Source organism: Gopherus evgoodei, chromosome 11, assembly GCF_007399415.2.
Source record: "Gopherus evgoodei ecotype Sinaloan lineage chromosome 11, rGopEvg1_v1.p, whole genome shotgun sequence".
NCBI lineage: Eukaryota > Metazoa > Chordata > Testudines > Testudinidae > Gopherus > Gopherus evgoodei.
The window spans coordinates 46,786,068-46,801,005 of NC_044332.1; the positions used below are offsets into that span (position 1 = coordinate 46,786,068).

General features: G+C 40.5%; 1 protein-coding gene across 1 annotated transcript in view; it reads left to right on the plus strand.

Moving 5' to 3' along the window:
* Positions 1-14,938, plus strand: part of IFIH1 (interferon induced with helicase C domain 1) — a 36,642-nt gene that overhangs the window by 3,009 nt on the left and 18,695 nt on the right. The window contains 3 exon segments of the mRNA XM_030580132.1: positions 3,147-3,303; positions 6,009-6,191; positions 12,757-12,840. Coding sequence (XP_030435992.1) covers positions 3,147-3,303; positions 6,009-6,191; positions 12,757-12,840 — 424 coding nt within the window.

The following is a 14,938-nucleotide window of genomic DNA, read 5'->3' on the forward strand; positions in this document are numbered from 1 at the left end:
GCATAGCTGCATCTTCCCAGCTTGCGGTGTTGGTGCTGAAAGTTTTCAAGTCCCTCTTGCAACTGTCCTTGAACCTGAACCTAGGTTGTCCCACTGGCCTTGGAGCATCTGCAAGTTCTCTGTACAGGAGACCCTTTGGAATGTGTTCATCCAGTGAAGATAACTAAGCCAATGGAGACGTCTGTTTTGGAGTATAATGATTAGACTTGTCAATTTTGCTTTCTCAATTATTTTGGTGTGAGGAATGTTGGTTTCCTACTTGATACTTAGAACATGGCAAAGACAGCAGGTGTGGAAGATGTTTAGCTTTTTCTTATGACTACTTTAAGCAGTCCAGGTCTCACCACCATTCTGCAGGGTGCTCAGAATGCACATTTAGTGGACCCATATCTTGGTGTTCAATATTAATTTCCCATTATTCCACATACAGTTGCTCAGCTGCCCAAATGTGGTGCCTGCCTTCCATATGTGAGAATTAAGCTTGTCATCTTGAGAGAAGATATCTGATACAGTTGATCTCAGAAAGCAGAACTTGTGTACAACTTATAGTGTGGTGCTAGCTATTAAAACTTCGGGTGCAGTCAACACACCTTGTATCAGAATCATTGTCTTCTTTAGACTGTTGGTCAGTCCAAATTCATCATAAACTAGTGCAAAGCTACAGTAGAACCTCAGAGTTACGAACACCTCAGGAATGTAGGTTGTTCAGAACTGAACAAAACATTATGGTTGTACACCTCTACCCCGATATAACGCTGTCCTTGGGAGCCAAAAAATCTTACCGCATTATAGGTGAAACCACATTATATCGAACTTGCTTTGATCCACCAGAGCGTGCAGCCCCGCCCCCCTGGAGAGCTGCTTTACTGCGTTATATCCAAATTCGTATTATATCGGGTCGCATTATATCAGGGTAGAGGTATACTTTTCAAAAGTTTACAACTGAACATTGATTTAAGATTACTTTGAAACTTTACTATGCAGAAGAAAATTGCTCCTTTTCCTTTATTTTATTTTTAGTAGTTTACGTTTAATACTGTACTGTATGTGGGGGTTTTTTTGTCTCTGCTGCTGCCTGATTGCCTATTTCCAAATGAAGTGTGTGGTTGACTGGTCAGTTCATGACTCTGGTATTCGTAAATCCGAGGTTCTACTATATTCAAAGTTGCTGGAGCTCCTCTTCGCCATGTATGACAAGTACTCCATCATCAGCTAAAAGAAGTTCTCTTGTAAGCAGGTGTCATAACCTAGTCCCAGATTTGGACCTTAGCGTCCAAAATATGGAGGTTAGCATGAAAACCTCCAAGCTTAGTTACCAGCTTGGACCTGGTACTGCTGCCACCACCCAAAAAATTAAGAGTGTTTTGGGGCACTCTGGTCCCCCCAAAAACCTTCCCTAGGGACCCCAAGACCCAAACCCTTGGGTCTCACAAGAAAGGGAAAGAAATCTTTTCCCTTCCCCCCTCCAGGTGCTCCTGGAGAGATACACAGAAGCAACCTCCGTGAATCTAAGCAGAGGGACTCCACCCTCCCCGTTCCCAGTCCTGGAGAACAGAATTACCTCCCTCTTCACCCAGAGGGAATGCAAAATCAAGCTAGTAAATCTAACACACACAGACCTCCCCCTGATTTCTTCCTCCCACCAATTCCCTGGTGAGCTGCAGACCCAATTCCCTGAAGTTCCCCACTAAAGAAAAACTTCAACAGGTCTTAAAAAGAAAGCTTTATATAAAAAGAAAAAAAATGCATACAAATGGTCTCTCTGTATTAAGGTGACAAATACAGGGTCAATTGCTTAAAAGAATATTGAATAAACAGCCTTATTCAAAGAGAATACAATTCAAAGCACTCCAGCAACTATAAACATGTAAATACAAAAGAAAAACCTACTTTGTACTCACAACTTGGAAACAGAAGATTAGAAAGCAGGAAATAGAAAAAAATCCTTCTCTAGCTGAGAGAGATTCAGGCAGAAGACAAAGAACAAAGGACACACACACAACAAACCCTCCACCCAGATTTGAAAAAGTCTTGTTTCCTGATTGGTCCTCTGGTCAGGTGGTTCAGAGTACTTCTTTCCAGGTGAAAGAGACGTTAACCCTTAGCTATCTGTTTATGACAGCAGGTGTTTAATTTTTCTAGATGTTGTAGAGTTTTCCATCTGATCTTGTATGGTGATGTACACCCTCAGTTTGCTAGATGAAAAAGCATGACAAAGCAGCAGAGAGAAGAATATACCAAAGAGTGTTGGTGCAAGAACACATCCCTGTTTGACACCACTGTAGATTTCAAAGCTATTAAAGTGATCATCATCAGATTGAACTATAATGTTCATGTGATCAGACTGAGGAGGATTGAGGGGCAACCAATTCTCCCTAGCAAATAGAAAAAGCCCTTTCTGCTGGCTAGCACAAAAGCCTTTGTAAGATCTACAGATGGGGCTAGGAAAAGGACAGGAAAAGAGTAATGTTAGACATGATTAACTTTCACCCACCGAGCTAAAATGCATACATTGTTCCATGTAAACAATTGCTTTAGTTGTGATGGAGATGTTATACAACTGTAAATGGGAAGAAATATGCCCCCCCCCAACTGTGAAAGAGGAGAGGAGGTCCATGTGATCCATCTCAGTTAAGGGGAGGGGTGTGTATGCGTGCGCGTGTGTGCCACAGAATGTGGCCGTACCATGGGTTCAGCCTGCAGCCAGTAGGATCTGCAACTTCAGTACCTCTTTATTTCAGCCTTTATTTATACAACCTACCTTAAAATATACCACTGGTCAGACTGTTGCAAAGAAATCACTGTTTGATGCCGGAACTCACAAACTAAGGGAGGTGGCAGTAGATTATTCAGATTTTGAATTAAATTTAAAGATAACCTGGCTATATCCTATATGGAGCAATACTACATTTGCATGAAGATGGACTAGATGACATAATGCAGTAAATCCCTCCTGATTAAAAAAAAAAGGGCTCACCTGTTTTGTATTTTTATCTATCTCTGTGTATTCAAACTTCAAGAAGAAAAAAACCCCACCAGAATCCTGTACATTTTGTCTTTACTTTGTTGTTTGAGCCTTTAAAAAAAATTGTTCTGAGGTTTTAATCTTACTGTAAGGATTTGTTTTCCCCTTCTATTTTAACCAGATCTTAGCTGCAACTGAAAATCATGGGGATAGGGAAGGTGCACGGGAGTTGTTAAGTAGAATAATAAAGAAGAAAGATTGGTTCTCTCCATTTTTGGCTGTCCTGCGTGAAACTAAGCATGGAGACCTTGCAGATGAACTAAGTGGAAATGTACCAGGTAATTGTTATTTCACTAGTTTAAAGTATGACTTTTCACCAGCTTTGCTTTTTGTGCCTGTACTAAGTCTTTGGGTCCAATTCCAGAGTTCACTTCACTGGGACTACTTATTTAAGGATTACTCATATAAAGGTGTCAGGATAAGGCTCTTAATTTCTTACTTACTGACTGACTTTTAAACACATAACCAGACAAATGACAAATTTAATAAAGATTAACAACTTAAAAATTATAATTCAGTTGCATATTTTCCAGCCCACCTTTATTAATTTTGTTTTAATACAGTATTTTAAAATCCATGTAATTTTCAGCACAAAGGCATTCTGAAAATTGTTTTTGATAAACACAAACTGACAGTTTCAGGTTTCTTGCACAACAGAAAGGTTTATGTCTTCCTAAGAACCCCTAGTTACAAATGCATGTACTCTTGAAGATCTCCTATATGGGTAAGACAATCAGAGGTCTCAGATGTTAAATACAATAGAGTAAACAACAAATGACAAAATTGAGAGGGCTTTAGTGTTTCAGCTGCTATTAACTGTTCATACTACCACAGAATGATCATCATGTTTTAGGATCATCCTTTCCAGATTGCTGACCAGGATTCTGCAACAGCTAAAAAAGAAGCAGCAGCTCAGATGTCTGTTCCAGGATTTACATCGTACCCAGCACATGCTGGGATATTTTAGAAGTTTTTTGGGACTTGCAGAAGTTTACTACCAGATTTGTTATGTCTCCTGTTTGGCCAGGAAGGTCCTGTTTTTTCATCAGTGTTCTGAACTGTCCCCCCATTTCAGCTTCAGCTTCCCAGTTTGAAGAGCTGAGGAGACACTGGCTCAGGGGGTTTGTCTTTAATTAGCACATAGGGCTTCACCAAGGCTATGATTAGAATATTCCAGGCCTCTAATGGGGCATCTCCCTACTAATAGCAGGAAGCAGCCAGATCCCCCTCTCAGCCCAGGGCAAGCAGCAGCTAGTATCAGGGACAAGCACCCAACCTCAGTCCTCCACCCAGTGCAGGACAGGTTGCAACCAGGGCAGAGCATCAGGGAGTCAGCTCAGGTTGATGCCAGAGCCAGCTAGCAGCATATTTGTTCCTGTGTTCCTAAAATTCATTTCACGCAGCAGCTTTGTCTGACTTAACTTCTAGTAATCAGGACACTTGCTGTCGTTTATGTAAACAATGTAATGCATATTCCTCAAATATGTAAATTAGAGTATTAAGTTATTTGTGTACAAACTGCAGATTTCTGAACCTTCAGCTTTAACGTTGCTCTATGCAGATACTGTGCAGGGTAAAAAGTTGAAAATTTAGTGCACTGTTGAGGCCAGGTCTACACTACACATTTTGGTATAACTACATGACTCAATAGTGTGAAAAATCCACACCCCGGAGCGACACTGTTATACCGACTTTAACCCACCCAGTAGACAGCACTATGTCAGCAGGAGAGCTTCTCCTGCCCACATAGCTACCACCTCTCCCAGAGGTGGGGTTACTAAGCCAATGGGAGAGCTCTCTCCCATCGGCTTAGAGCTTCTTCATCAGAAGCACTACGGCTGCATTTTTATAGTGTAGACCTGCCCTGAGTCATAGCACTTTAATTCAGTAACCTGGGCTAATGCAGTCCTCAACAAGACATTACATAGAATAGCATGCAGCAAGTCCATCATGTTGTTATCACCAGAAAGTTAATATTTTCCCATGTCAGGAATGCTGTATGCATGTAGGATATGGTGAGAGTGGATGATGTCCGCCCTGAGGGGGCTGACCTGCCCACCTTTTTGTATGTCTCCACAATTGTAAGGACATCCAGCACTCTGAAAGGCCCTCTGTCATTGGTGTGTAGTCAAGAACATTGTAAGAAAAAGAGAGGTGGCAAAATTTTGTCTCTCTGTTCTCTGCTCCCAAATGATTTGTTAATGGAAAATGGCTTCTTGAAGTTGTATGCAGAAAAGGACAAAGTGTGGAAAAAAAACTCAAAATAAGAGAAACTTAGTAATTCAATAATCTTGCAAAAACAAAAATTTAAATAAATGAACAAACGTGGAAAACCCTGGAGTGCACTTTTCTCCAGTATTTCTGTGTAGAGCACTCATATGTAATTTATCAAACTGCTTTGTTATTAATGATGAATATTCCAACTTTTATGTATCCAGTGTACCCACACTGAAAACTAAAAGTACTGCCAGGGTTCAGTCTGAAAAAGGGATGGTCTTTTCATTGAAAAGAATGCAGAACAATGACAGAACATTGTTAGGCCAAACCCTCTGTTATGTTTTCTGGATTTATGGACCCACATTATAACATAAGATGAATCCTGCTTGCCTTTGTGTCCATGCAACTCCATTGAGTTCAGCAGGGATATACAAGTATAATGGAAAACAGAATCCGGGCTGTTATTTTATTTTCAGACCTAAACAGATCAAACATTTTTGTTTCTTTCCCCCTAGAAATGGTGGCAGTAAGTATTATAAATACAGTGAGTCCAATTTTCCAGTGTAGGTATCTGAAGAGATCATCTAAATCCTATATTTTAACCCTCAGGTCAACACTTAGGACATTTATGCCCCTATGTGCTGACTCAGACGTGCAAATAGAGATTAGACTTTCTGTTTAGTTGTCTGCGTTTGGAGAGTGGGCTGCACATTTCAGTGAAAAGAGCTTGTTTTGTGATGCAGTTCAAATTCTATTACTTTTCTAGAAACAAAAAACAAAGAAAATGGGATCAAGCAGCCAGCTACTACAGATGAGGACATGGAAGCTGAAGAGCCGTTGGCCTCTGAAGTAGGGGAGGAGCTGAAGCAGAGTGATGACATGAATGATAGTCTGGCCTGTCAGAGCATTATATTAGGAACATCTTTTGAAGACACTTCTCTAGTTTCAGGTAATGTAATAATGGGTACTTTGTTTTAGCATGTCACATGACATGACAAAACTTCAGGAATTAGTAGTAGCTGAAACCAAGATCTGTAAAATATCAGAGAGAGATTTGTTTCAAGTAAGCTCTTTGCAGGCTAGAAATTTCAGTTGACTGAATGTATGCTATTCGCAATACTAAGGGCAGAAGTGAAAAGGAGAAGGTACGCTCTAGTGGAAGTGGTAAATTCCCACCCTACTCCCCACTGCATATTTACGGTAATATAAACAATTGCTTATCCACTTTGGGCCAAATTCTGCAGTCTGTATTCTGGTCCTTAGGTAAAACTGTCACTTGAATTCAATGAGAGATACAGTGGGCTATGGCATGACTAAAAACTGCCACACTTGAACTGATTAAACACAACTGGAGAAAAGTCTCCCCTAAGGCATCAGTAGGGGGTCCAGGAGCCATCTTGCTGGCACAAGACAGAATGGCTCGGGGGACCTGTGCCAAAGCAATCTACAGCACTCCTACCTGCTGTTCCCATGGAGCAGGGGTTACTCCCATGGAACCAGTGTAGGTTTATAGTGAATATATAGGATTTGCTACTTTTGCATGGCGTTCGTGATTTGTTCACGTTTGATAATAAGAGCACCAGTATTGTCTTCCTCCTGTTTATAATAAAATATTTTAAAACTATTTGAAAACCAGTGTTAAGATGTTGTTTGAATAAATGTATAATTCTCATATAGGTTCAACAATTATCACAGATTTCAGGTTAAATCAGCCCAGGTCTACATTAGAAAAGGTTTGCTTGTATAGTTATACTACTATAACTGTACTGGAAAACCATCCTGATGTAGAGGCAGCTTATACTAGCAAAAGCACTTTTATGCTAGTATAATTGTGTCTCCACTAGGGCTTTTGCCAGTAATTGTCTAATAGCTTTTTAAGGGCAAATGTTTTCTTTACACCAAAAACAACATAATCAAACTTAACTTATTAGATGTACAAGCATAGAATTAAAAATAACGTTTTTAATTACTTATATTCCCATTGTTTATGTGAATTCATTTTTGAAAAATGTGCCTTGAACCATAAATAGTAGCAATACAGGTCCATATGGGATCTGATGATTCAAACGTATGCTTATGATCTTGGAAAACTTTCACATCTGTTACAGGTTCAGATAGAGCCCATATTGATAGTAATGATAATGGTCAAGATAAATCCTGCCTGCCTTGCTCCATATGTGCTCATCCAAACAGGGATTTTAATGGAGCTTCTCAAATGAGTAAGGCAAAGTAGGATTTGGCTCTGAAAACTGTAACCCTTGGACAAGAGTAACAAGACAGCTACTTTTTTTGTTCAACATAATATAAACCAGTGGTTCTCAAACTTGTTCCGCCGCTTATGCAGGGAAAGTCACTGGTGGGCCAGGCCAGTTTGTGTACCTGCTGCGTTCCGCAGGTTCAGCCAATCGCAGCTCCCAGTGGCTGCGGTTTGCTGCTCCATTGTCCTAGAGCAACAAACCATGGAATGTAGCTGTGAACCGTGGCCACTGGGAGCCACGATTGGCCGAACCTGCGGAACGTGGCAGGTACACAAACTGGCCCGGCCCACCAGGGGCTTTCCCTGCACAAGCAACGGAACAAGTTTGGGAACCACTGATATAAACAATATATCACAAAGTGTTTGTTTTAAAGTAACTGGTAGATTGATACTTACATAAAAAACATGCCAAGTACTGAACTGATCAGACTGAACTCCCTTTCACTCTTAGGGTAAGTCTACACTGGAAACTTCAAAGTGCTGCCGTGGGAACGCTCCCGCAGCAGCACTTTGAAGTGCGAGCGTGGTCATGTGTGAGCTCTCTCCCTGCGCTCCTGGTAATCCACCTCCACGAGTGGATTAGTTCCGAGCGCTGAGAGTGCAACTCCCAGCACTCGGAGCGTGTCTACACTAGCACTTTAAAGTTAAAAAATCACCCCCCTGAGCCAGCAAGTTAGAGCACTATAAAAGTTAAGTGTGGACAAGTCCTAAGTAAGGGTCTTTCCAGAACAGGGCCCGGACACAATGATATTCCCTGAGCCTGGTTATGTTTCCATGCAGTTAGCCTCAGCTCTTTTCTGGGTGTTGCCCCTAACCTCCCTTCCATCCACACACATTATCCGCTCACTTTAATGGTGATTTTAATCTGGGCTATCTGACCCAGATGAAGGTGTGGGTTAGAGCCTGAGTTTTGCTTTCACTCAGGCTGGTAAACCACCCACTTCGCAGTGAGGACATCGGCTGAATCACTTGAGTGGTGATAGTTTTCCAGTGTCTGCCCTTGGTTCCTTCCCATGTTCCCAGAAAGACAAATTCTCCCATAATTAATTGGGAAAGAATGATAGAGCAGCTCCATTTAGTGCAGCACAGAGAATATGGGATGTGCCCCTAGAAGTCCTCATGACTCAAGCCTGGTGAGTGCAGCACCAGTCTGACCCAGTACTTAGGGCTTTGCATTGTAGCATCTCTAACCCAGTCTCCTTAAAAACAATTTCAGTTTTATTTGACAAGATCTATTTTCCATACAGTTATGTTGATTGACATTAATTATGCTATAGGAAGATAAGTTCTATAAGACACTTCCATAGGGATGGAGAATAAAGAAGCAGCTACTGTACCCTGTTTTCCACCCCACCTTCCTCTCCACACACAGATTGGAGCCTATAGATTTAAGTTTTGCGCTATGGGCCAGATTTTCAAAAGTGTTTTGCACCCAGCTGCTCCCATTGTGACATATGGCCATTGACTGTTGAGCTCTTGAAAATTCAACCTTACATTTGAGTTCACTATAAATTGATTCCACTGCATTCATTTTAAAAAGGAAGGTTTCAAATATGTCTTACGAATGATTCTCTGATTCCCTCATGTTAGAAACGCCTCACATTGTTTTAATATTGCAGTCCAGCTAATTAGGTTTACAAGATTGTTTACATTTTCATTCCAATACTTTCTCCATTATGTTTGTCCATGTGTTCCACGTTGTAGGTGTATTTCCCAGTATAATGCAGCATGAGGGGGTGCTCTTTTCCATTTTATCAAAAGCACAAGGGGACTTATTCTCCACTGTCTTGCACTACATGTGCAATCATTTCTGTCTGTGCAAAGTGGGTGTAAAAGGCTAATGTAAGGGGCAGTGAAGTGTAGGGCACAATGAGCACTTTGAGGTAAGGATAATGGTTGAAATATCAGCCTCTTTGTTTTGATCATTTGAGAAGGTATACTTTTTTTTAAAGTAATTTATGAAAATGACTACAATTTTAAAATAGAGAATGTTACTCTTCTTTCACTGAAAAACCCTCTTTCATTTTGGAAACTGAGTTCTCTTTCATTTCTCTTCTAATGGATTCTCTTGAGGAAGGGTTTTATACTGTAGCTTGCGATTTAAATGTTGGCACAGAGAATATATTTACTTTTTTTTTTAGGGCCAGATTTTGATGCTGTCCTTAGGGTTGTGCCAGAAAGCCTACACCCATAGTGGAGCAGCTGATCTCTTCACTGGGAATGGCGAACTTTTCTTGTCCGGTCACTAATTAGAAGTTAGACCAGATTATAGTGGCCATTTTGAACACCTGCATGCAGTGGTTGGTGGACTCACTCCAGGCCCCAGTGACAGGTGTTGACGTCACAAAGCAGCCATCGGTGCTTGTGCCCTTGGTGATGGTCTCATCAGAGAGGACAAATCAAGAGTAGATATTGATGGTGGCTCTCCAGGACAAAGTTAAAGATTGCCGTACAGTTGCCTTTATTTTACTTGTTCTGAGGATTAATTTCTGGTAATCAGCCATCTTTCAAGGGCACTAAAACTTCCTTAAAAGAGAGCAAGCCCAACCTATCATATTGTCCTTGACCTGGGACATGCTGACCATGAAGCAGATTACTTGTCCCCCCACACATTTCTCACCAGTATGCTAGTATCATATATTTTAAAAGTACCATTCTCAGAAGCAAGTGTAACTTCTCTTTATCCAGGAAGTGCTAGATCTCATTTTTTTTAACAGAAGCTTTTATTATTAATGATCATTTTGTTATGTGCATTATTTGTTCACTACAGCAGGATACAAGTATATGAGTAATAATGGATTAGTCAATTAAAACCTACTAATAGGTAGTATTGGTCAAGTGTTCTACTGCTTTGCATCTTGTGTAGTCATTTAAACCTGTGCAAAGTAGATGCACCCACTACCCTCTGAACTTGGTAGTTTTCTACACTTGTTTTGCACTCACTTTGCACAGATGGAAATAGCATAAATAAGATGCAAGGCAGTAGGGAATCAGATTATGTGGGCTAGATGCTTCAGAAAAGTTTTTCATCCGTTTAGACACCAAAATAGTTGAGCCTTTTTGAAAATCTGACCAAACGGCCACCTTATAATTTAATTCTGCCATATCGTTGTCCTCCAGGAGAGGGCATGCTAAACACTGAAATGAATCTGTCATACCAGAGATTTTCATTGTAGTGTTCAAGACTTCTAGCAGGTATAACATAATTGTTACTTTCTAGTTTTATTTGGAAATTGTTTAGTGGGTTAAATGTTACCCCATTGCCGTTAAACTATATGAAAAGACTTTTTTTAGTTGTGCTACTTAAAAGGCAGCAACGTAAAAGTCACTTCTGGCTGATTTTGTTTTTTGTGTTTTGTTTTTTGCTTGCTTGTGTGTTTTTAAATCTACTATAATAATACTACAAATAATACCTAAGATTACATTGGGTGAAAAAGAGTGTAAGGGAACATTTTTTTTTCCTTTTTTCAGTTTTCATACTTCATTCATTTGGCAGCACTTGGTATATAATCATTTTCACTTTTTTTTACTTTTATAGCTATTGTTAGTCAGTGTCCCTACTCTTTCATGCAGAAACAGATAGGTATGAAATATGATTGTTAAAATACAAAAAAAAAAAAAAGCCAGGGGGATTCAGGGGCATGTGTAGTATCAAACTGAGTTAAACACAGTTTCAGAAACTTAGATTTCATGTTTAAGGAGTCTCTTTCACATTTTTTTTGAGAAAATACACTTGCCTTAACAAGTGGTAGTGTGATTACAACCACAAAGTACATTTAATTGCTAAGACCCTGATCCTGCAAACACTTGAGCACATGCCTCTATTAGAGTAGCAACGACATTATTTTCAAGAGTCAAGGAAAATGAGATGAACTATTAACAATCTTTGGTATAACTTGTATGCTATAACTGTAAGTCGGCGGTGTTGTGTGCTGTGCTTTAGCCATGTTTCACCTCAGTGGTAACCAATGTGACATGGCCAGATATAAGTGTAGTCTATAGAGCGCTTTTGGACCCTGTGGAACAATACTGTGTAAGTATAAGATTTTCACTTAGTTTTTAGACTGAAATTTTAAGTTTAATATTAATAAAATGAAATTTTGTCTTAAGCTCTGAAGGAGAGGAGCCATGTCTTCATATATGCTTACATAACTGCAAGCACAGTGGGGCACCAGACTAGATTAGAGCCTCTGGGTGGTACTGTAATACAAATAATAGATATTTTTTAATTTTACTAAGTTCCAGTCGGTACACCTGTAGAAGTCAATTAAAGGCAGTGGGGTTGTAGGGACTGAACTGACCTATATAGCCTTTCTGACTGGTAATAGTGATACCCAAGAAGGAAAGCTCATTTTGTCTCTTGGTACCTCATTGTTTGCTGAGCTGGCAAGGAAAAGCAAATCCAGATATTGAGTTAGTTAATAAGAGGCTTTCAAGGCAAGTCTTATTGAAAGTTAGATTTGTCACAGTAAACTTCTGTAACTTGTTAGTCCTTGCTGTTTTTATATTTATATATTTCAATAAGATAAACCCCAAGAAAAAACATTAAGAAATCTGACAAGACATGTTGTGGCAGCTTTGGGAGTGCAAGGTACATATTTAAATGATTTTTATGACTGTCAGTTTGAAAGTATAAATTAGACCAGAAAGCGCTGGTGTATACTTTAAAGAAATTTGAGGTCCTAGCACATTCATGTTTAACTTCAACTTCCTGTATTCTGTTATTGTCTGATTATGGCTGTAGCCTGAAGTGTCAAAATAAGTCTTCCAAGGAATTGTTTTTTACTTCTACGATATGCAAACCACAAAGTCTTTAGATTTACTGGGAGATGGACATCTCCACAGGTTACCACAGCAGTTCTTCCTCCAGTTCACACAAAGCTAAATGTTGGGCCTGGGTCTGGCCACTTTGGACTCTTAAAGCTGGAAAATTGCCCTATAGGAGTAGGCAAGCATTCCCCCGACAATAGGGAATCCTCCTATGGCATAGCTGATTCTATTCTATCTGCACCTCTCCCTTCTGTGCACCACAGCCTTGGTGTAGGAAGCAGGAAGAGAGTGTGCAGGGGCAGGAATGAATGCTTGGTTCTCCTCTAGATTATCAGCCACCACAGCCTGTTGCTGCAGTTAACAACTTGGCGCTCCCCTCAGCTTTTTGGCATGCATTTGTTGAAATACAGTGTTAACTACAAGCATGCAGAGAAATATTCTTATGTCATAAAACATTTAGATTTATTTTTAATGTTATCTTTTACAGAGTCTGATGTCAGTTTGCCAGATGCAAGTGTCAGTTGCTTAAATGAAAGCATGGGACACAGTAGCGCCACAAGTTGTGATTCAGGTACGATTTCTTTATATATTCTAGTAAGCATGAAATAAGATGTTTGGGAGCAAGCACATGGAGTATTCTGTACCAAGAACGATGGTTTTATTGTGAGCTCCAGCTTAGTCTGTAAGCTCTTTGGGGCAAGGACTCTATTTTCACGTAACACAGTGGGATCCTGACTGGGGCCTCTGGGCTCTTCCATAATATAAATGCCTAATGATATGCAACATGCCATAAAGTAATTCATCACTTACCTTTTCTGCAACTTTCGTCAAAGTAAAGTGTATCCCAGAAAAGGGAGTCAGTTTGTGCTCAGCCCGTGAGTTAGGCAGTGAGAGGGAACAAGTTTTAGCAGCCCTTTGACAGGTTGTTTCGAGGGATCTAAGGGCTAGGGACAAGATTTTTCAGGAGCAGCTGTGTGACTAGGAGAACAAGTTCCACTGAAAATTAGAGACTTGTGTTCCTAAATCACTTAGAGCTAGCTACACAAAGCTATTTAGGCACATACATCCAACATTTAGGCACCACTGACATTCACAAAATCACTGCTCAGCTGCCACCTCTGTCCCCTAGACACCTAAGTTTCTGCTGGTCATTGTTTGCAAAGCTGATTGCTGACTCCACTCCACAGCTAGCCAGCTCCTCAGAGCCCTAGTCCCAGAGGGCCCAAAGCAAAATTTTCAAACTAAGAGGGGGAATGCCTTGGACAGGGACTTGAACCAACATTTCTCAGATCCCAGCTGAGTGCCCTAACCACCAGACTGTTGAGTATTCTGAGGGGTGGCTCTCTGTCTCTTGTTGGGACTGTTCCATTTAGTATAAATAACTAAATATTGATTGGGCCAGAGAGAGACTGATTCTGTAGCCCACTGATTAAGGCAGTCACCTGAGAGGTGGAGAAGATAGGTTCAAGTCTCTGCTCAAGATCAGGCAGAACAGGGATTTGAACTTGGGTCTCCTATAGCCCACTGCCCCACACACTTAGCTCTTGTGCATATGCACTCTCTCGTTCTCTCTTCTTTTGCTCTCCCCCCCCGATTTTTTTGTGAGAAAGGCCTCTGTTTTGAGGGCGGCACCAGCCTCTGGCCCATCAGTAAGGGACTTAAGGCCAGGATTAATAGGAATTAGGCACCTAAATAACTTTGAGGCCTGGCCCCTAAGACCTGTCCCTTTCCTGTGCATTTCACTCCTGGCTAGTTTAGATGGTTCCCTGCTCAGCTTGCTGGTTTCTGAGGATCACCTCCTTAGGTGCCTCACTCTCCCTATACAATACATGGCCTAAACACCTAACTCAGGGGCTGAGAATTTCACGAGGCAGCAGGGTGCCTAGGGATTAAGCGCTGCAACATGAGCAGAGCAATGCCTTAAGTATCTTTGTGGATCTGCCTATGCAGAGCTCTGTTGCCATTAAAGGGAAACCTTTTGTCTTCAGGGATCTAGCCCTAATAAAGATTGCCTCTGGCTCCCCTTTGTGTGGGGGCTGGGAACAATCTGGGTCTCCAAATATAACCAGCTGACACAATCTTTCTAATAAAACCAACGTAAGGGGTTCATGAAACCAATATTAATAATATGAAACCTTCATATAGAGCCTGATCCAACAACAACTGAAGTCTATGAAAAGATTCTCATTGACTTCAGTGGACATTGGGTCAGGCCATCATGCTATATATGTTCAAAATGTATGAACATTAATCACTCAAGGTATGAGATAAAAGGGGTTTTAAAATTTTTTATTTATGTGTTAACTTGTTGAAGGTGAGCCCTGGGGTTCACCAGGACCAGTTAACACATGCTAAAATACAGCTTGCTCTGTCTACAGTAGGATTTTAAAAAGATGTTCATTAAAATATGTTTTCTAACACAATTCTTGATAAACTATGGTTTGTTTGTTTTTACTCATCTAGCACATCTAGTGAAGGCCAATATTAGAGCTAAGGAGAGAGAGAGTCCTCCTGCTAATGACAAAGTTTGGAATTTTAAATGAGTGTCAAGGGTGCTGTAATACTGTCATCAATGGTTTACTAATAATGTTTTACTGTAGTGAAGTTTTTATCCTTCACTTAAGTTTGATGGCAGTTTGATATTCGAAGATCATTTTTCTTAAGAAAAA